Below are 22,560 nucleotides of genomic sequence, written 5' to 3' on the forward strand. Positions count from 1 at the left end.
AGGGATTGAGGGCAGGAAGAGAAGGGGACGACAGAGGATGAGATGGCTGGTGGCATCACCGACTCGATGGACATGGGTTTGGGTAGACTCTGGGAGCTGGTGATGGACAGGGAGGCCTGGCATGCTGCGGTTCATGGGGTCGCAAAAAGTCGGACACGACTGAGCGACTGAACTGAACTGAACAATTGCCTGAGTCAATTCTTAAAAAAAAAAGTAATGTATATATTTTTCTGAGAATCCTGACTAAAATACCAAAATCCTACTAATCCTTAATGTCTGACAAATGTTCACCTTTATATACTTTCCCAATTCCCCCAGGCAGAATTGTTTTTATCTGTCCTTTTTGTTTTGTATTATAATTTTTTTTCTTGTATATACCCTTAAAATGCATGACACATTTGTAGGCAATAACCATTCTTTAAACAAAGTATCTTCAGAAATGTGTACTAGGCAAGTCACTGCGGAAAGGTGTGTTATAAATATAACACATCTTTTGTAAACACATCCCCAACTCTAAGGTTAGGAAGGCCACAAAGTTCAAATTATTGACATTTAAAGTATGTTTTTAGTATTTGTATTTAAACTAAATCAAGAGATACAAGTATCCCCTGCCTTTTGAAAATCTGCATTATGCCACTTTGCCTTGTAATAAAGACCTACATTAGTATCTACTTTTGCCAAATAAAGTTGAAGAGGATTTTACCAAAAAAAGGTGAAAAGTGAAAACAACGTTGAGCATTTGCGTTGCTGCCCAACCTTGTAGAAAGGCATCATGCACCTCAAGCAGCAAGAGTGATGCCACTGGCTCCTTCTCTGGGAACTATACTCGGCATCTCAGCATTAAGCCACTATAGTTTTGAACTGTGTCTGTGCTTTACCTCGATTCTGTCCATCTGTTAGCAAGATGCGTCCTAAGGTAATTCCCTCTGCTTTATACCATTTCAGCTTATGAAAGATTTCATAGCTCTTAGGTATTTTCTACTTGAGCCGTGAAACAAGGCAGAATAAAATAGAAGTGGTATGATGGTAGTAAGAATGAACAACTAGCACCTCCAGAGTTTTTCTTGGGTGGCTATTTATTTATATCATCCTCATAAAAATATGAATATAGTGAAATACCTCACTTTTATACACTTTCTACCTTATAAACTTTCCAGTTTCTCAAGTCCTCACAATAGTGGAAAGTATATTTCATTCAAAGTAGAAGACAATACCAATGTTTTTTAGACTGCCTGTTCCAAAGGTTGCAAAGATAAACTAAAGCATGGTGAGGACATAAACATCCAGATGATTATGTATGAGGGACAGGGATGGAGCTAAGCTTGAGATAACTGCTGGTTTTTAGCATAAAGTCAGAAAGAAAAGCATTAAAGATACTCTGCTACCTGATGTCTTTTCAATCCTAGTACCAATATAGAATCAAGTCCAACTGTCATGCTGGATGGTCAAAGGTATTTCTGAAATTTTTTTCCTAGGGGTAACTGGAGGAGTGGGTATCACTGGGATTCAGAATGAAAGAGGGAGGAAAAAGAGGACATATCAATAAAGAGTAGAATTTGAGGGCACAGATATACATTTTAACTCTTTCCTAAACACTGCTTTTTTTCTAAATTGACAAAGTGAGCAGCAAGGCCTAAAACTTCATATGCTGCCTTGACATCTTTGAGCCTCTTGCATGTGTACTCAGTCGTGTCCAACTCTTTGTGACCCATGGACTGTAGCCCACCAGCCTCCTCTGTCCATGGGATTTTTCAGGCAAGTATACTGGAGTGGGTTGCCATTTCCTCCTCCAGGAGATCTTTCAACACAAAGATCAAACCTGCATTTCCTGCATTGTCAGGTGGATTCTTTCCCACTGAGCCACCTAGCCCTCTTTGAGCCTCAGAAGGACCAAAAGCCTAACCACAATTCCACCACTCTTGCGGTATATGCCTCCCCCCAGCAGGAAGTGACCCCACTGGGCTAGTTCCCCATCAGCTGGACTAGCTACACTCTACTTGGTCCTCAACCTACTGGGTTTCACCACTTTGCCCCCCACAATGAAATTATTCAAACAAGCCAATCACATCCTCCCAAGGAAACCAGGCATCACCTCATCTTATTACTATGAAGCCTGTATCGCAAAGCTCCTGTTTGTTTATTCTGCTCCCAAGTGGCCCTCCTGCCTTATGCTGTGAGTACACATGACTAATAAACTCTTGTCAATCCCATCTGTCCAGAGCCAGGTGTCATGTGTTTGGCCATCCCCAGAATCTTAGGGTGGGACTTCCTCTCTCACCAATGGGGTGAAGAGGAGGCAAACAAAACAGCAAGCTATGTCATTGAGCAGTTGCTTTTAAACTTATCTATTTAAATAATTACCTAGCTTACCCCTCATTTAGGCAACTTTAAAAACAATGTCATCCTCACTCATCCTGCTAAAGTTCTCCTTTGCACAGTATGCACACTTAACAGCCTCAGTGGTCCTCCGTTCAAAATGTGAGAGTCACTGTGTCATCAGGATATTCAGGGTATGTGATGATAGTGACTTCAAGGAACAAAAGTGCTGAAGGACCACAAAGGAGAAGGATCAAAAGAATGGGAGAAAGAAATAGCAGATCCATAAAAGACTCAGCCCAAAATGTGGTCTGCTCCAGTGACAAGCTACCAGCTTCTTTCAATCTGATGGATGATACCAAAATGTCTTCTAGTTTGACTATCTAGAATAACAATGATAATGGAGACACCACATTCCCAATTTCTTCAGTTTATTACAAAATGATAAAGTCTGTATTCAGCATAGCTTTCTAAAGTGTTCAGTAAGGCCTGACTGAAGGCTTTCTTACACTTAGGATATAGACACAGACTTCTGCCCTCTGTGGATCCTCTGATGACGAACAAGGCTTGACCTCTGAATGAAGGCTCGGCCACACTCCTCACACTGGTAGGGCTTCTCCCCAGTGTGGATCCTCAGGTGCTGAGTAAGACTGGTGCTCCCTCGGAAAGCTTTCCCACATTCCTTACACATGTAGGGTTTTTCTCCAGTGTGACTTCTTTGATGTTCCATGAGTCCTGACCTCTGAGTGAAGGCCCTCTCACACTCATTACATTTGAAGGGTTTTTCTCCAGTGTGGATCCTCAGATGTCCAATAAGGTGTGAACTTTGACTAAAGCATTTTCCGCACTCTTTACACCCATAAGGTCTCTTTCCAGTATGGATCCTCTGATGAAGAACCAGGCCTGTGTTTTGACTGAAGGCTTTCCCACATTCATTACACTGATAGCGTTTTATTTTATTATGAATTTCCTGATGTGAAAGAAGGGCTGATTTATAACTGACGGCTTTTCCACATTGATTGCACTTATAAGGTTTCTCTCCAGTGTGAATTCTCCAATGTCGAACAAGCCCTGAGCTCTGAGCAAAGGCCTTTCCACATTCCTTACATTTGTGTCGTTTTACTCTTGCGGGGTTGACCTTTTGGTGTTCTGATTTACCCCTATATTGAAAAGTTTCTCCACACTTTGGATCCTGGAAAGCATCCAGTGAATTCCTTTCTGAAGAAATCTGCTTTGGGGCAAATTCACCAGTTGTATTCCTGGCCTTATAGGCTGAAAGAGCAAGTCAATTATTTAAGAGTTGCATATCCCACATAAGGGTATGGAAGTAAGGTTAGTAATAATTATTGATAACATTACTAAATGCTTATTAACATCAAGGATTGTGATAAATAACCAAGAACTATCATCCTAAGGGTTTGACAGTTACTGTACTTATGAGTCTTAGAGAATAAAAATAAATAAATAAAAGGTTTTTGGGCCTCAGTCCAGATTTAAAAACTCAGAATGGCAGGAATGAAATGTAAATTTCCCAAGAGTCGTCAGAGTCCCTAATGAACATACCCTTTTGTATTTATCCCTTGTGTAGTCCAACCCCTTCCCACACAGGATCTAGGCTGGCCTGTGACTTGCTTTATCCAACAGAATATGGTGAAAGTGATGATATATCAGTTCAAGGACTAAGATTTTAAAAGATGCTTTTGAGATCCCTGAGTTACCATGTTAAGATGTCTAGTTACTCCCCTAAAGAAATACATGGAGACTGAGAGAATGAGATAACCTGAGGCCCATCCATCTCATAATCTTGCTAAGCCCAGTTTCTAGCCATCTCCTGATAAGCTATGAGATGTGAGTGAAGTATCTCGAGCATCATAGTCCAGGCAAGTTCTCAATACCTACAGCTTCATTTGATATCACGTACAGCAGCAGAACCACTCTCTTAATCCCAATCAATCCACAGAATTGTAAGAGATAACATAATGGTTGTTCCTTTTAGCCACTAAGTTCTGGAGTGGTTTGTTCCATGGAAATAGATAGCTAAAACACCAAATGATCAGTCAGTTTGTGGTGATGCTCACAGTAACACAATAAGCTAGGTAATAGAAACAGAAACTGAAACACAGAAATTAAATAACTGGTCTGTGATCACATGATTAGCCTGGCCTGGAGTTAATCTGAATCTAAAGACTGTGCTCTTTATTTTTATTACAAAAAGAATAGATACTTAAGGTAAAATTTTCAATGGTATGAAAGGCATAAAAGTAAAAAGCCCAAATCCCAATTCCTTCTCCATCACCTTTTTACTTTCCTGAGGTAGTCACTATAACTTTGTTGCCTATGTAATAAATAGCCTATTTTAATCTAGTGACTGTTAATTTCTTACTGCATTTATAGAAATATTTTCCTTCAATATTTTCACACAATGGCCAAAAGATTTTTACATAAAGACATCCACTGATCATTGTTTAAAATAACAATAATACTGGAAAAAATCTAAATGTACATCAGTAGAAGACCATTAAATTAATTACAATACATGTATGCAACAGAAAACTAAACATTAAAAAGAATAAAATACCTCTACTGATAAGATTGGTGTGTGAAAGCTTGATAAAGGAGATGGTTGGGGGACTGGGCTCTGGATTGGCTAGACTGTATATGAAAGGCCCACAGTTGTTAATTCTTGGGAATGGAACTTTAATTTTCATTTTATATCTTTCTACAGTACTTGACTTTTTAAAATATAAACTACCACTATTGTTCTATGATAACTTGAAGTCACAGAACTGTAAACCACTATAACAGCCCAGTTAAAAAAATACCACATAGCCCAATTCAAAATGAAATCAACTCTAGATATGCTCACTTTGTAAATAACCTTTTGGTGTTAAATTTATTCTGATATTTCTAGATACCAGTTTTTTTTTCCCCCATCAGAAATACTATTTTTAGCAGATGCTATGCTCAGTGCTTCTAAAAGATCACAAAGATTCATGGTGTAAAGCTTACCATTCTCTTGCAGGGGAAAGTGCTCCCAAGGATCACACTTTAGCTGGATGATCAGTGACTGATTTGTAAGGCTTGCAGGTCTCACTTCCTTCCAGAACACTTCTTGTTTGTAATGTGCACTGGCTTGGACCTAAGGACATACCAGTACCGCTGGTTTTATGAAAGGACCAGAAAGATGGCAATAGCTAACTAAACCTCAGAGTTTGATTAAAAATACAATTTCTTACAGGTATAGAAAGCAGAATAAAGAAACCAGTGTCTTAATCAACAGAGTTTTAAAGGGAAAACAGAAAGATAATGCTTCAGCCCAGAAAATAATGGTCATAAGTCCCTCACCTCTTGCTTACTCATGGCCCCTGTCTTTGCTGGTAGACCCCTGGTGAGCTCATAAATGAACAATGGATTACCCTTTTCCCACCTGTTGTCCTTTGCTTTCAAGTTCTGTCTCCAGATTTTCTAGCACAGTCACCACTTCCTCTCCACTTCTTGGATGATACTCCCATACCCTGGCCTGAACCACCTCTGGCAGGATGCTCAGGAGCTGCTCCAACACCAGCAGCTCCAGGATCTGCTCCTTGCTGTGCCGCTCAGGCTGCAGCCACTTTTGGCAGAGCTCCCGGAGCTGTCTCAGCGCCTCTCGAGGTCCAGGGGCCTCTTGATAGTGGAACTGTCTGAAGCGCTGACGGAGAAGCTCCTCATGAGTGTGTACATTCCCTAGTTGTCCAGGCTTCTGCTCCCAAGTATGGTTCTCCTCTTCCTCTACCTTCACTATTCTCAGACCCTCATGTTCCTCTGGAGTGTCGACCACAGGAGTCAAGACTGGATCCTCTCTCAACTTGGTGGACATCTTAGACTGCAATGGCTCAGGATAGGATTCACTTGGCTTACATCCCAGGAATCAGGAAGAACCTTAGAATCAGAGCACTCCTGTGGGAGAAGAACCCACTATTAAAACAGCAAAATAACCAGAGCAGTCAAGAACCTATGTTATTAGTAATGCAGACTCACTGCCAAGGTGATATTCCTGAGTAGTGGAATATTGTAAGACAATATTCCTGAGACCCACAAAAACCGATAACAATTATTGAGAAAGTGCACTTTGCTGCTGATATACAAAATGCGACATAAATATTAGTATCAGAACTTCTATTGTGGGAAATAAGGCCACATTCTTAGAATATAAAGACTTTTTAGTTTATAAAAACTACATTAAAGGAAGAAAAGCACATGAGCCAGAGGCTGTGGGATCACCATATTTGCCAAAGCTTTCTTCCATGCATATTCATAACCTACCATCCCTTCTTAGAACTGCTCAGCAGGAAGGATGGGTTTTGGGACACTCCTGTAGAGTCAAAGCACATGAGCAGAGTCAAAGTTATTTTTCCGGTAAAACCTTTATCATCTTTAGAGGAATCAAGTTACTTATACAGGGGAGTAAAACACAAGTTCCAAGTTCAGGGAGTAAAGCAATAAGCACCTCTCCGTCGGATGAGACACCCCAGCATCCATAGTGTATGAAATAAAGAGAATCAGCAAGCAAAATCTGAGTTGTTTGTGCTATACTATAAAGTTAAAAAACAAACAAAAAAACAGCGACAAATCCAAATCTAACGATAGAAACAAATCGTCACTGAAGCTCATTACCAAGCACCGTGTGCACTTGTTGGGGGGAGAACAGGACACCCACGCTGCAAAGAGTCTTCCCCGTCCCACTTCTGCCTCTAGGGACAAGAGATTGGAAATTCTGCAGCTTGGCTGAGGAGAAGTACGACCGCTCACCCGCAGCTCTGGGGATGGCTGGCGCTCCCCAGGACTAGCCCTGGCAAGTAGTTAAGAGAAAACTATAATCACCATCCTGCCGGACCAACCAGGAACCCAGAACCACAGAGCAAAAGGCGACCGGGACCGCGAGGCCGCTTCCGGTGCCCGCCTAGGAATCCGGAGGCATGGTCCTCTCTATGATCTTGATTGCGGGTTTTGCTACCTTCTCCTGGTTCGGCCAGGGTGGGCGCAGCACTTGACTCTGGCAATTGAATTTTTACTCCCTTCTCTCTCCCACTGCCTCCTGAAGAAATCCGAGCCGATCCATAAAGGTTAAATCGCCCACAACGTTGCTGCGAGTTAGCTACGAGCCCTTTTTGTAGTGTATTTACTATTGATGAGTGAAAAGTTCTATTTACATTTTGGGTATGAGCTGTTATATGAACACCAGATACTGGCTCCCACTTCCCTTTTTATTCCCAGTTATGTCTTTTTGCTGAAAAATAGCTTTAAAAAACGTTATAGTCTTTAAAGAGTACTTACTTATAGGTTTATAGAAAAAGCTTCCCATATGTCCCCTCCAAACCCCTTTCCTGGCTACATACATGCATTAGTGAGGCATCTTTGTTACAGTTAGTGAACCAATATTGATCAAGTATTAACTGAAGTCCATAGTTAATATTTATAAGCTGTGTAGTCCATTCTACAGGTTTTGGAAAATATACAACATGCATCAACTGTTACAAGTATCATACTAAACAGTTTCATTGTCCTAAAATTTCCCTATGCTCCACACATTCATCTTTCCCACATTCCAACCCCCACAGCCCTGATCTTCCTACTGTCTCCATACTTTTGCCTATTCTACAATGTCATGTATTAATAGTTGGAATCAGTTTGTAGCCTTTTCAGACTGGTCTCTTCACTTAGCAAAAAGTAGATAATATTTTCCCATGAGTTTTCTTTTTTCTGGCCACACCATGCAATATGTGGGATCTTAGTTCCCTGACCAGGGATCAAACTCAGGATCCTTGCACTGGGAACATGGAGTCTTTACCACTGAACTACCAGGGAAGGAAGTCTCTCTCCATGGATTTTCATGGCATGATAGTTTATTTCTTTTTACTGCTGAATATTCTATTATCTGGATGTACCAGTTTGTTACTTCATAAAACTACTAAAGGAAACCTTGCTTGCTTCTACGTTTTAACAATTATGAATAAAGTTTCTAAGAACACCCTTGTGCAAGTTCTTTTGTGGACATGTTTTCGATTCATTGGGGTAAATACCAAGGAGTGAAAACTGCTGAGTAAAAGAGTATATTTACTTTTGTAAGACATTGCTGAACTGTTTGCTGAAGTGACTGCACAATTTGGGATTCCTACCAGGGATGTACGAGAATTTGTTGCTCCACATCCTCATCAGCATTTGGAGTTGTCACTGTTTAGCACTTTAGCTCAGAGAAGGCCATGGCACCCCACTCCAGTACTCTTGCCTGGAAAATCCCATGGATGGAGGAGACTGATGGGCTGCAGTCCATGGGGTCGCAAAGAGTCAGATATGACTGAGAGGCTTCACTTTCACTTTTCACTTTCATGCATTGGACAAGGAAATGGCAACCCACTCCAATGTTCTTGCCTGGAGAATCCCAGGGACAGAGGAGCCTGGCGGGCTGCCGTCTATGGGGTGGCACAGAGTCGGACACGACTGAAGCGACTTAGCAGCAGCAGCAGCAGCAGCACTTTAGCTATTCTAATAGGTGTGTGGTGGTATCTTAACTTGCAATTTCCTAATGACATATGATTTGGAGCATCTATTCATGATTATTTGCCATTTGTGTATCTTTTCTGGTGAAGTGTCTGTTCAGATCTTTTGCCCATTTAAAACACTGAATTATTTTATTGTTCAGTTTTAGGAGTTCTTTATATATTTCAGATGCCAGTATCTTTTTTCTTTTTTGGCTGCACTGCATGGCATGTGGGTGGGATCTTAGTTACTGGACCAGAGATCAAACCCATGCCCATTGCGTTGGAAGGGTGGAATCCTAACCATTGACCACAAGATAAGTCCTCCAGTTTGTTTTTTTAAAAAAAAATCTATTTTATTATAGTTGATTTACAATGCCATGTTTAGTTTCAGGTGTACAGCACAGTGATTCAGTTATATACATATCCATCCAAAATAATGTATATATGATATACATAGGGTTTTGTTCCAGTATGGATTTTCCAGTGTATAAGATTGAGTTTTTAAGTGAAGGTCTTCTCACATTTTAATATTTATGGGTTTTCTGGTAATAAATTCTGGCTTCCAAATGAAGGCATTCCCCCACTCACTATATTCATAATGGTGTTCTCCACTGTGGGTTCTTTGGTGAGTGACCAGACTTGAAACACAATGAATCTATATACTCTTTACACCGCTAAGTTTTCTCTTCAGTGTGGATTTTCTGATGTTTAGCAAGGCTATCACAGAACTTAAAGGCTTTGCCACACTCAAGACACAAATAAGGCTCCTGTCCAAAATGAAATTGCTTACGTTTAATGAGGTTTAAGCTCATACAGAAGGCTTCTGACACTGAAGATATCCCTAAAGGTTCTCTGTTGTCTGTCAATATCATTCCAGTGTCTGAAGGTTTTGCCACATTCTTTATTCTCATGACTCTTCTCAGGATGACTTCTCTGTTGTTTAATGAGACTTGGATTACACAAAGGTCATTCCAAGTTGAGGATCTATAAGGCTTTCCTTAACTTTGGACATGCTGGTGCTTGGTCAGGGCTGCTGGGGTGCCGGGGTTCATTTTATTAGGGAAGGGGTATTTTTGAATGACTGACTTTCACTCCCTTTACAATGAGTGGCTGCTACTTTTATTACAGTTGAAGTTGGAAACTCTACACAAGCTGAAGGGACAATTTCCCACACCCGGAGTATTGACAAGACTGAGTGAAGCTAAAGTCGCTCAGTCGTGTCTGACTCTTTGTGACCCCATTGACTATACAGTCCATGGAATTCTCCAGGCCAGAATACTGGAGTCAGTAGCCTTTCCCTTCTTCAGGGGACTGTCCCAACCCAGGGACTGAACCCCAGTTTCCTGCATTGTGGGCAGATTCTTTACCAGCTGAGCCACAAGGGACTGAAATTCAGGGTAAATTCTCCCAGGTGTTCTTAGGCCTTTTTATCCAAGTGCTATTCTCCCTGGTTTGAGGCAAAGTAAATTGTGTGTCCACAAAGGGGCTCCTCCCTCACTTGGGTAAATTATTCAGAAGCTTATGAACCTGTCCAATGTGGAGCCCCTGATGATGTTCCCATTTGATCTTCTGAACATCTCCTTGTGTATTAGACTTCTGGAAAATTCTGCTTTGAAATAAACTCCTTGTTTAAGGCCAGGAGTTACCATCTGAAAGAACAGGTTGATCATGATATTAGCACCTTTTCCCCAGAGGCAGAAAAAGTGTCAAATGTGACATATATGAGAGTAGCCTAAAAAGAGAAGTTGCAAAAAACAAAAATCTTTCTGTGCTTAAGTTCTAAGTAAGAAAATACACTTGCTTTTCCTTTAATTGCAGCTTTTCAGTATTTTCTTCTTTGTTTCTTGGGTTTATTTTACTGTGCTCTAAGATCTCAAAAGGGATGTTTAGAGCAATTTTCTTTTTTTCAGCTTTGCTTTTATTCTAAATATAGCATCTAAACTTTTAAATGAAATAATTTAACCTAAGGACCTGAAAAAGTACCTGGAACAGATTGGATAAATGTAAACTACTCATTATTAGTATTATCATTAATGTAAGGCAGAAAGGAGGAACTCGTGCAGAGACTCATTTATTCAAGAGCTCTTGTGAACATAACAATACATGAAGTAGTAGATTAAAAAAGAAGTCATCACATAACAAAGCATTTTACAGTCTATTTGGAGAGATTATAAAAATCTCAAAGCTGTAGGGGCTATCAGAGAATACCTGGCCTCTCTCCTTATTTTTAAGGATGTAAAACTGAGACCCAGCCAGGTGGATTAGCCTAAGTAATCCTAAATGGATTAACTCTAAAAGTTACTTAGAGGTGAAGACAGATTGAGACTGCTGCTGCTGCTAAGTCGCTTCAGTCGTGTCCAACTCTGTGAGACCCCATAGATGGCAGCCCACCAGGCTCCCCCATCCCTGGGATTCTCCAGGCAAGAACACTGGAGTGGGTTGCCATTTCCTTGTCCAATGCATGAAAGTGAAAAGTCAAAGTGAAGTCGCTCAGTTGTATCTGACTCCTAGCTACTCCATGGACTGCAGCTTACCAGGCTCCTCCAGCCATGGGATTTTCCAGGCAAGAGTACTGGAGTGGGTTGCCATTGCCTTCTCCCAGATTGAGACTGAAGAAGACTTAAAGACTTTAACGTTTTTACCAGCACAGTGTGTTAGTCACTCAGTTGTGTTCAACTCTTTGTGACCTTGTGGACTGTAGCCTACCAGGCTTCGCTGTCCATGGAATTCTCCAGGAAAGAATACTGGAGTGGGTTGTCATTTCCTTCTCCAAGGGACCTTCCCAACCTTTTAAGGCCCACTGTAGTACGTAAACAACCTTCAGATTAAACTTTCATAGTGTAGCACAGTGGTTAAGAGAAAAGATTGTCAAGTTAAACTTCTGGTTTCAATTCCTTGCTAAACGATTTCTAGCTGCATGACCTTGGACAAATTACTTAATGTCTCAGTTTCTCAATTTCTTTAGCTGTAAAATGGGAGTATAGTTAAGTCCCCTACATACAAATGAGTTCCATTCTAAAAGCATGTTTTTAAGTCCAGTTTGTTCTTAAGTCCAACAAAGTTAGCCTAGGTATTCGACTAACAGTCGGCTATATAATACTGTACTGTAATAGGTTTATAATACCTTCCACACAAATAATACATAAAAAAACAAACAAAAAGTAAAACATTTTAATATTATAGTACAGTATCTTGAAAAGTACAGTACAGCAACAGTTATATCACTGCTGCTTTTATGCTTGCTTCTGGACATTTTGGGCTTGAAATAGATACTATACTACTGTACTCTATACAGTAAAGTACACAAGAGCATAACCACTTGTAGAGGATGCACACACATGACAATGTACATCAGACAGGTGAACTACCTTACATGACTGGGAGAAAGTCAATTGTTAGGTAGGTAAGAAGTCCAGGGGGGTGGTGGGTGGGGAGGAGGGTCTTCCTCCTCCTCCTCCCCCTCCCAGAGGAGGAAGAGGAGGAGGGGAAAGGGGTCTGGAGCTCTTGAAGAGTCATGTTTCTCCTTCTTGAGAACCTTCTGACTAATCCTGTAATCTTAAAATGTAAATTGTGGGAGTGGGTCTAGTAAGACATTTCTATTGTTAGTTCTAATCCTGTCATCTTAAAATGTAAGTTGTGGGAATGAACTTTACAATCTTGGAGACATTCTTTTGATTTACTGTAATAATTGAAAAAGCATATAGCTTTCTTGCTAAGACAAGTGAGGGGGTACTCTCTGCCTGCTTCTGATGTCTATGTCAGAGTTGTCTCTGTCCTTTTTTACTGTAATAAAACTTCTGCCACACAAGAGCCGAGTGGTCAAGCCTGGTCCCTGATCCTGAAACTAAATTTTCTTCTTTGGAGATCACGAATCCAACACTATTCATTGTAAGCTATCAACTGGACATGTGCATGCATGTTCAAATCTTTGAAAGTTTGCAATGTGAAGGTTCATATGTAGGGGACTTACCGTATAGTAGTATGTATGTCATATCATTATTTTTTTATTGAGAAAAATACACATATAAGGCACTCAGAGAAAGCCCAGGCACAGAAAGCATTGTATAAACATTGGCCAAAATGGTAGATACACTATTTCAACGAGACAGATTATGTTACTTTCCGTAGTTATTCACTGTCGTCTATATAAGCTTTACTTTTTTTCGACCATATGGATAGGGAAAAAAAGCTTGGTTAGCTGACTTGCTTTGCCTAACAAAACCCAAGGGGAATGACATATGCTCCTCCTGAGTAGATGCTTTAAAAGTCATCATGTGGTCCTACCTCTGTTTTTCTTTTGCCATAAGTGTAGCATATTCAAGGCAGAAATACTCTCCTGGCCTGGATCCTAGAGCAGTGACAATGTGTTGCATTATAACACAAGCAAAAATGAAACACAGTCAAGCCTTTAATTACTTACTGCAATAGCATTAGCAAGAGGCCCAACAAGAAAAAAGTGCTGGCTCCTGCAGTGCTTTTTATTCTCATCCATGGAACAGCGGCAGGCAAGGGTCAGGTGAATCAGGACAGGTGTGGGGATTGTCTCACTACCAAGACGGCACCAAAAAAAGACTCCAGTATTTTCAGATTCAAAGAGGATATGTTAGTTTCCACCAACCAACATCACTTCCAATTTCAAAATTTAATGTTTCATCTATAAACTGGTAGCAACAATAACGACAAAATGTTTGCACATAAAGAAAGTAAAAATTATGTTGGAAGTACTGAGGTTGCACTTACTAAACCACAACAAACTACATTATTTACCTTATGATTTGTAAAGCTGCATTCTCAGAAGTGGGTATGATTTTAGAGACTGAGTCGATCATTATAATGGTGAAGTCATTTTTCACTGACTTCTCATTTCTCTGATATTCCAAGAAACTGAAGTGTCAACTAAAGCATTAACTCTTGTCATACCCTTCTTCTGGTGACAACTTCTGACTTGGGAAAAAAAAAAAAAAAGCGGCCTTTGTAATGTCTTCACCATGTAAGTCATTGATCACACTTTCCTTTAGTGTGTATTTTCTGGTGTTTAGTAAGATTAAAGCTCCCACGGAATGCTTTCCCACACTCACCACACTCATATGGTTTCTCTCCAGTATGGATTCTCTGGTGATGAATAAGTGTTGAGATTTGGCTGAATGCTTTTCTGCATTCTCCACACTTATAGGGCTTTTCTCCAGAATGAATCCTCTGATGATTAATAAGGGCTGAGTTCACATAGAAGGCCTTCCCACACTCCTTACACTCATATGGCTTCTCTCCTGTGTGGATTCTCTGATGTTTGATAAGGGCTGAACTCACACTGAAGGCCTTCCCACACTCATCACACTCATAAGATTTCTCACCAGAGTGGATTCTCTGATGTTTGATGAGGTCTGAGCTCACACTAAATGCTTTGCCACATTCATTACATTCATAGGGTTTCTCTCCACTGTGGATTCTCTGATGTATAATCAGGTGTGCCCTCACACTGAAAGCTTTCCTACACTCATTACAAGTATAGGGTTTCTCACCAGTGTGGATTCTTTCATGCACAGTGAGAGTTGAGCGTACACTGAAGGCTTTTCCACAGTGATCACACTCATAGGGTTTCTCTCCAGTGTGGATTCTCTGATGTCGAACAAGGCCTGAGCTCTGAGCAAACTTCTTTCCACATTCACTGCATGTATACCGTCTTTCTTCTGCAGACCTCGCCCCATGACTTTCTAATTGGTCCTCATACCAGTTATAAGAAGCTTTTTCATTCTCAGGAATCTGTAAAGTATCCCCATTATATGTGCTGGGGACCGTCTGGTGTGGATCCATCCTTACAAAAATCTTCCCTTCAGAATTAACACCTTGTTCATACCTTTGGCCTTGATTCCTGAAACAATAAACCCACCTTTCAAATGCGGTTTATTCCCTGCAGCTAAAGCAATATGACCTGGGTTTGATCCCTGGGTGGGAAGATGCCCTGGAGAAGGGAATGGCTACCCACTCCAGTATTCTTGCCTGGAGAATTCCATGGACAGAGGAGGCTGATTGGCTACAGTTCACGGGTTTGGAAGAGTCAGATATGTCTGAGCAACTTAAAAAAGCAATATGATGTGATAAAGACTTAACTAGGACTCTCAAACATGTTCCACAAACCTAGGACACACCGATCAAATGTGGTCAAATCAAATGTTTTTATTCATTTGGTACTACCACAAAACTCCTGGAATGAACACCTGACTAATATACTATTTAAATATATACTTTAAAAAGGCAACTCAAACACAAAATCTGGGCTATAAGTGAGTATATAAAATAACATAGTTTCTACTTGAAAAGACTTTTTGTCACATTTAATTAAATTGGGAAACAAGATAGGAGTTGAAGAGATTTGCAAATAGTAGAACAGATGAAGGAACACAGGAATAGAGAAGGCAAAAAATTAGAAATTCAACTGATATTGAATTAATTTGGGGAAACAACAATAACATCATCATTGTTTTACCACTCACAAGTCCACACTATTTGTGTTGGAAGACAGATACAGTGATTAAATAAGCTCTGTCTATTGCTACCACTGTTACTGCTACAGCTGATGAGGCTACGGCAGACAGCATTTTAGCAACAGGGATGTTTTGTCTCCTCTGGAATTGCGACAGAATAGATCCTCCATCTCTCCAAAGAAAGGTCCATTCCATCTTTGTAATTTAGACCAATGTGTAGATAACGTGTTGGATGGTTCCCACTCTCTTATATCCTGACAACAATACTTCATCAGTTCTATCTCCAAGCTTAAGAAAACTTTTGCTTCAAACTCAAATTCCACAAATTATCACCCTCTGCCTTTTTCCATTTTACAAGTTGTTTTATGTGTCAACAGTCATAAGTTGACAGTGTGGACTCTTGATAAGAATGACATTTCACCTCTGTGGTCTTCCTCCCCCAAACCTCTAACCTCAGTATAGTAATGAGAAAAACATCAGTCAAATTTCAATTGAGTGGCATCCTACAAAAGACCTGACAAATATGTCTCAAAAATGTCAAGGTCATCAGAACCAAGGGAAGTGTGAGAAAGTGTCACAACCAACAGGAACACGTGAGATATGACAATTAAATGTAACATGGTATGCTGGCTGGGATCCTAGAATAGAGAAAGGACATTAGGTAAAAACTAAGGAAGTGTGAATAAAGTATGGACTTTAATAATAATAACATGCAATAGTAACTCAAGAGTTGTGATAAATATATTACATAAGGTAAGATGTTAACTATAGGGAAACTAAGTGTGTGTGTGTGGGGGGGTGGATATAAGAACTCTCTGTACTTCTTTCACAATTTTTCTGTAAATCTAAAATGACCAGATCTCAGAAACTACTCCAAAAGTTTTATTAAAAAATTTGTCTATGTTTTTGAACAGGTAATATATAATTCAAAAGTCAAAATGATCTAAAAAGATACAGAAATAACTTGTTTCCACCTTGATTCCCCCTGTTTGCCACCTCCACAGGTAGCCAATTTTATTAGTTTCCTGCATCTTTCTAATGTTTCTTTACACAAACATGTATATTTTAAGCCTCTAACTTCCTTAATTCAGTTTCAAGACCTACAAATCAGTCACAAGTTTATTGTCACATGGACACTACATTCCACATGGCTTAGGAACTGCGCCGTTTATTTCTAAGTGATGCTGTTTTATCAAGTTTCTCTGAACAGTAAGTAGCTCTTTGGCAATACTGAAAAAGGCTCACTTGGTGCACAGTTCACATACAAATGAACCTTTGCCCAAAGTCCAGAAATGAGGTTACCATGGAGCATATGGTACAAGTTGCTTTGCCCTTAGCAAAACATGTAGAACTCCTAGTCCTACCCAAAGCCCCTTTGATCTGTAGCTTGCTCACACCTGAATTAGCCTTTCCTGTGGCTGCTTCAGTGCGCTGTCTTTTTTCCTGAGCCCCAAATTGCTGACATTGACTTAAGGCAACTATAAAGGAAAATAAATACAATATTTTTCTGAATTATCTTAAGGCTATAACTATGTATAAAGTACCTCTCTGATGTTGTTATCAGTTACTTTAACATTTTTAATGTCAAAGAAAAGGTATCAAGAAAAAAGAGGGATATTTGCTCTCATCTTTTAAACAGAAGAAAACGGCTGGAGGCGGAGGGGAAATGCAATGTAGATATCAAAAGAAAGGAACTTTCATGAATGTTCAGCTAAGCTGAGTTTTTTTCTTTGAGGCAAATGAAAATATTTCAAGAACATCCAAATAAAACTGTCGAGTGTCGGTAAGCTAATAAAGTTATCACAACAAAGCAGAGCTGGGGACACAGGGTCAAGAGAAAAGATCTCCTCCATTCTCCGACTCCCCTTCCTCGCACCCAAAAATAGGGCTTCGCCAGAAAAGCGAGGAGGGGCTCCTGCGACTGTTAGGCCTCCGGGCCTCCGAGACGTTGTAGGGGAATTTCCAGTGCCAGTATGGCCAGTATGTCCTCCCCAAAGGACAGGGAGGAGGGAAAGGACAGGAAAAGAAGGCGTCGGAGGAAAAGGACAGAAAAAAGGGACGAGGGAAAGGAAAAGGGAGTAAAAGAAGGGAGATGTGTAGGAAGAAGAGGCAGAGAGAGGAGGGGCGGCAGAGTGAGGGGCAGTTCTGAGACAACCAGGTGGAGAGCTTAGTAACCACCCACCTCGGGGGTCCTTCGCCCAAGAGCTTACTCCACACCCAGGAGAAAGTCGAAGAAGTCTCACCCGGAAAACGAACCAAGAGGCCTTTGACGAACCAAGAGGCCTTTGATGCCTGCAGTGGCCTCCTGAGGTCGACTTCCGCAGAACCCCGCCCCAGACACCAAGTCGTCCGCTCTAGGATCCTGGAGGCTTCCCTCTCAGTGCTTCGTGAGAGGAATCTCTGAAAGGAGCAAGAGAGGAAAAGATTCTATTTATATAGAAAAAAAGCATTTAAGGCTTTTTAGCTCTTTTAATCCTGGGTGGCACAGTGGTAAAGAACTGCCTGCCAATGTAAGAGACGCAAGAGACTGGGTTCAGTCCCGGGGTGGGTAAGATCCTCTGGAGGAGGAAAGGACAACCTGCTCCTGTATTCTTGCCTGGAGAATCCGATGGACAGAGGAGCCTGGCGGGCTACAGTCCATGGGCTCGCAAAGAGTGGGACAAACCTGAGCTACTGAGCACACACAGACATAAACTTGCAGGGCAGACGTTATAGTCATCCTCTCATATATAAGAAATCTGAGAAACAGATAAATTTTCTGAGGTTGGGCAACTAATAAGAGAGCAGAGATGAAATTTGAACCTAGATCTGTTTAGTCCCTACTCCTTTCACTTGCCACCCAGGGGAACCAGCGAATGGATCTTCAAGGCTTAGGTCTCAGAAAGTAATTCTTACATTGGTTTGTAAACTTAACACTATTCCAATAAAATGACTTTTTAATAAGTAGATTTTAAAGTTAATATAGAAAACTAAACAAGCAAGACTCTGCATGGAAAAGCTGAAGAAGAAGGGCAATGAAGGGGCAGTTGTAAGGCAAGTGCAGAGAAAAAGAAAGCGAGCTGGGAAGTCAGGAAAGAAGAGGGAAATTTATTAGAGGGACATGACAGAGTGACTGGCCCTTAAAGAGAACCAGTGTCCTCCCTTTCTGATGGGGTCTCTCTTATACCCTGCCAATGAAAAATTCTCTGAAGGGATGGTTAATTTTTTAGCCTGTAGTTGAATCCTGTGGTCACATAGCTGGAGGTCTGGAAACTGGTGGTTTCATAGCTTTGAGAAGGTAGGTGCTAGTGAGAAATCAGAATGTTGTTTGGTCAATCTGGTCAGTCTCAAGGATCACTGTGATTTTATTCTTTGTTTGCGAAGTCAACATAATGAGCCACCTTAATAATGAGACCCTATGTGGGCCCTTGGAGAAGGCAATGGCACCCCACTCCAGTACTCTTGCCTGGAAAATCCTATGGACAGAGGAGCCTGGTAGGCTACAATCCATGGGGTCGCTAAGAGTCGGATACCACTGAGTGACTTCACTTTCACTTTTCACTTTCATGTATTGGAGAAGGAAATGGCAACCCACTCCAGTGTTCTTGCCTGGAGAATCCCAGGGACAGGGGAGCCTGGTGGGCTGCCGTCTATGGGGTTGCACAGAGTCGGACACGACTGAAGTGACTTAGTAGCATGTGGGCCCTATCAGCAGATGCTCTAAAGAATTTTAAACATGTATTACAAAGCCTCAATAATTAAAGTGTGGCACTGGTGAGCAAGATAGATGTAAGGGAGATCTTACATCCAGATCTTCAGAAAACTACAGAATGTCAAAGTTTTAACACTTAATAATTCTCCAGTAGGGAGATTACTATAGGAAGAAGGGTCCCTATAATTAATATTTCAATGGTATATTCCTGGCTAGGATCTGGAGAGACTGTGGTTCTCCTGCTGCTGCCAGAGTTGACGTTTACTAATAGATCACTTTACTGTGTGCAAGAACTGGGACCTAGAAAAAAAACATGTGAAATTACGAGAGAATCACTGTATAACCAAATAAATCAGCAGAGTAGGGCAAGTTCCAGGAAAGTAAGGAGAGGAAGAAATCAGTACAACAAATATCTAGATAGCACTTCTTATGTACTACGTAATGTTCATGCAATGTAAAAGGCAGGTGCTTTTATCATCATTTACAGATGAGGAAGTGGAAGCATAGACAGTCCAACTTTAGACTTGCATGCCTAAAACGTAGGGAAAAATAAGAATCACTAACAGGCTAAAAGTTTTAAGATAACAATAAATACCTCTCCTTTGCTGCCCTATCTTCTAGGTTTATCCAACTCCCTCTTGAGGTCCTCCAACTTAGCCACCTTCCCAAACCCTCTCTCACCACCCGCTTCCCACAATGTGGCTCCCATTCCCAGACCTGGTATTACTCAGCAGAAGAGTCAGGAACTGGCCTCAGTCATTGTCAAATGAGCTGCAGGAGCCAGCTCAGAGCAGAGTTTTCTAATAACAGAATCTTTGGAACCAACAAAAGCAGCTCTTCTAAAAATTCAGACAGGCAGCTTTCTTGTAACTGGAGAGTCTGCAATTCAGTAAGATTCCTCGAGAGGGCCTCCCTTTTCTGCAATACTTCTGTAAAAGAAACATTAATTTACTCAAAGAGAAAGCAGACTGCCACAGCTGTTATGCTGTTACTCTAATTACTGAGAGTTATGGAAGGAGGGGTGTGTGTGTAAAAAGCCATGTCAAATAAGGGGCTAACTTGCAAAGGGCTATGTGATCACAGACTGGGATTAGCAGGCGCGGTCCTGTGCCACAGGAATCTCTTTGCCATCGCCTTGGGGGCACTACTGGGAGAGCAGATGGAGGTATGTGTTAGGAGAGAACAGAACCGCCCTTGATGGAAAGCGGGTCTGCCCAGGTGTGGACGGAAAAATTATTGCTAAAGGGGAACGGCCATCATTTATTGCCAAGCTGAAATAAAGACGTATTCTGCATTCTAAGGGAAATGTGGACACAGAATGCAGTTGTGGAAGAGGAAACTTCTCCTAAATTCAGAACTCCTCGTACTTATTTCCAATCATTTGCTGTTTCTCCCTTTTGTTCGGGATGGCAAGCTGAGTGATTTGGTGGACATTGATTCCAAATGTACCAGGTGTACACGTTGTTACTGTGGTTCAATAAAACTCTGAAGACTTCAGGAAAGATTGGGGTTATAATCCCAAGAGTAGTTCCTAATGTGTACTCCAGCAGCAGTAAATCGTTAAGAAAAACCCTTCCCCGGGAGGTTGCATCTGGGGTTATTGCTCACCGTCCCGCCTCTCGAGGTTCACGCCCACGATCCACCCCGGCCCGTCCAGGGAGAGGAAATCCAAGAGATTGCACCTGAGCAGTGCCCACCACACTACCGTCCAAGAGCAAAGGGCCCTACTGTAGTCAGAGAAGCAACCAGCTCCGAGACTTCCTCGTGGGCGGAAGTCTCTCATTACTTCCGGGGCGGGGCCTCGCTTGCATCCTGACTGGTAGTCTTGGGTTCGGGGGCTGGCTGCAGGTTTCGTCCTTGCTTATTTTTGCGAGAGCCTCTGACCCGTTTTCCCAAGATTCGCAATCCCTGCCTCACCCGTCACAAAGGTGATTTTTTACTTCCTGATTTTACCCAGGGTAGGACCAGCCTTGAATATTGGAATTTAAAGACTGAAGCTGGGAAAGGACATCTCCAGTGTTGCTGCTGGTAAGTCGCTTCAGTCGTGTCCGACTCTGTGCGACCCCATAGACGGCAGCCCACCAGGCTCCCCCGTCCCTGGGATTCTCCAGGCAAGAACACTGGAGCGGGTTGCCATTTCCTTCTCCAGTGCATGAAAGTGAAAAGTGAAAGTGAAGTCGCGCATTCCTAAACCGACACACTGGACGGCAGGAGCTCCGGTTTTCATTGTTAGTGTTCTGAATGCCAAATACTGCACATCCTATGTGCTTTCTCCAAGATTACGGACCGACCTGAGAGCAAGACCTTCAAAAAGGGGTTGCAATAATGCAAAATCCCTTGGACTACTCAGGCGTTTATTAAAGAACTCAAGACACCAGTGTACTGGTTTGGACATACAAGCTGATAAAAGTAATAATTCCTAAAATGAAACACTACAAGAGGCGGCACTAAGTATGAATACATTCTATGGCACTATATGAATCAAGAACATAAAACAAGGGTCATAACTAGTCAAAGAAGCAAAGCCTCCGGAAGCCTGGATTCTGTTTCCACCTGTACCATTAACTTAATGGATCACCTGGTGGAAGCCACATGACCTCTTAGGACCTTCCCTTACAGAATAATGGACTGGAAAATGATTTCAAGTCACTTCCAAACCTAGCATTCTACAGACTAATTAAACACATCAGAGCAGTTATTTCTTTGATGTATTACACACTTATTTTTCTAACTCTGAGATTGATCCTTTTAAAATGTGTCAAAAGTACCATTGAGTTGCAAAAAGAGGCTAGTTTTTAAAAAGTTGTCTTTTACACTACTTACTTTCTTAATTGTATTTCTGACTAGCCATATTTCCCCCTACAAGTATCTTCTTAAGCAGGATTAAGAGAGTATGTTAAAAACTTCATGTGGGTCTGCTTGGGGTTTTCTTAGGAAGTTAGCATTCATTCCTGTCTAGTGGCTGCCCAAGGGGTGGTTAAGGGTCATGTGTTGTCCCCAAAACTAAATCTTTGATTTGTAGGCTCCCTGTTAAAGAGGCCCCAGAGTTTTATCTTTCATTTTACGGGAAAAAACAAGATACAGAAGGCTAAAACTAGACTTGTACTCCTACAACACCTTCCACTTTGGAAGGCAGATCTGATGCTGAGAGCAACCTTAAAACATACATGTATGTTGTTGTGAACTCCAAACATTAAGGCTTTCATAATATTACAGACTATAAAATATATAAACAGATTCTCATAAAGCTTGGCATAGCTGATTTTTCTAATAGTAAAAAAAAATTTAGTATTTTCTCTTCTTTTTGCTATATACCTTAAATATACCTAGACCAGGGTTTCTCAGGCACTATCAAACATACGGAAGTTTGGGAATGTTTTCTTTTGTGGGGGCTGTCCTGTGCACGCAGAATGTTTAGCAACATCTCTAGCCTCTATCCATTAGATGCCAGTGGTATCCCAGTCATCCCTTGATAGAACAACCTAAACTGTCTCCAGATATTGCTAAATTTCTCCAGTTAGGAACCAATGGTCTACTTGAGACACAAAAAGCC

At 41.2% G+C, this 22,560-nt stretch overlaps 2 protein-coding genes across 11 annotated transcripts in view; both read right to left on the minus strand.

The window, feature by feature from the left end:
• LOC105603932 (zinc finger protein 397-like) overlaps window positions 1–17,636 on the minus strand; it is a 30,721-nt gene extending 13,085 nt beyond the window's left edge. For 2 of the 10 annotated variants that reach the window (XM_060403372.1, XM_042237158.2), the window contains exons 1-3: window positions 17,560–17,636; window positions 5,744–6,252; window positions 5,326–5,455 (exon numbers count right to left, since the gene is read on the minus strand). In XM_060403372.1, coding sequence (XP_060259355.1) covers window positions 5,326–5,455; window positions 5,744–6,172 — 559 coding nt within the window. In that variant the 5' untranslated portion in view covers window positions 6,173–6,252; window positions 17,560–17,636. Of the gene's footprint in view, window positions 1–5,325; window positions 5,456–5,743; window positions 6,253–6,969; window positions 7,211–17,498 lie in introns of those variants that run through there. The other 8 variants (XM_060403371.1, XM_042237157.2, XM_042237162.2 and 5 more) reach the window with 4 other exon arrangements.
• The window catches only part of ZKSCAN8 (zinc finger with KRAB and SCAN domains 8), a 32,473-nt gene continuing 20,642 nt past the window's right edge, over window positions 10,730–22,560 (minus strand). Inside the window, exons 7-8 of the mRNA XM_042237170.2 lie at window positions 19,689–19,694; window positions 10,730–14,518 (exon numbers count right to left, since the gene is read on the minus strand). Of these exons, the coding sequence (XP_042093104.1) occupies window positions 13,830–14,518; window positions 19,689–19,694 (695 nt within the window). The 3' untranslated portion in view covers window positions 10,730–13,829. The remainder of the gene's footprint in view (window positions 14,519–19,688; window positions 19,695–22,560) is intronic.

Source organism: Ovis aries, chromosome 20 (genome assembly GCF_016772045.2).
Source record: "Ovis aries strain OAR_USU_Benz2616 breed Rambouillet chromosome 20, ARS-UI_Ramb_v3.0, whole genome shotgun sequence".
In the NCBI taxonomy this organism is placed as follows: Eukaryota; Metazoa; Chordata; class Mammalia; order Artiodactyla; family Bovidae; genus Ovis; species Ovis aries.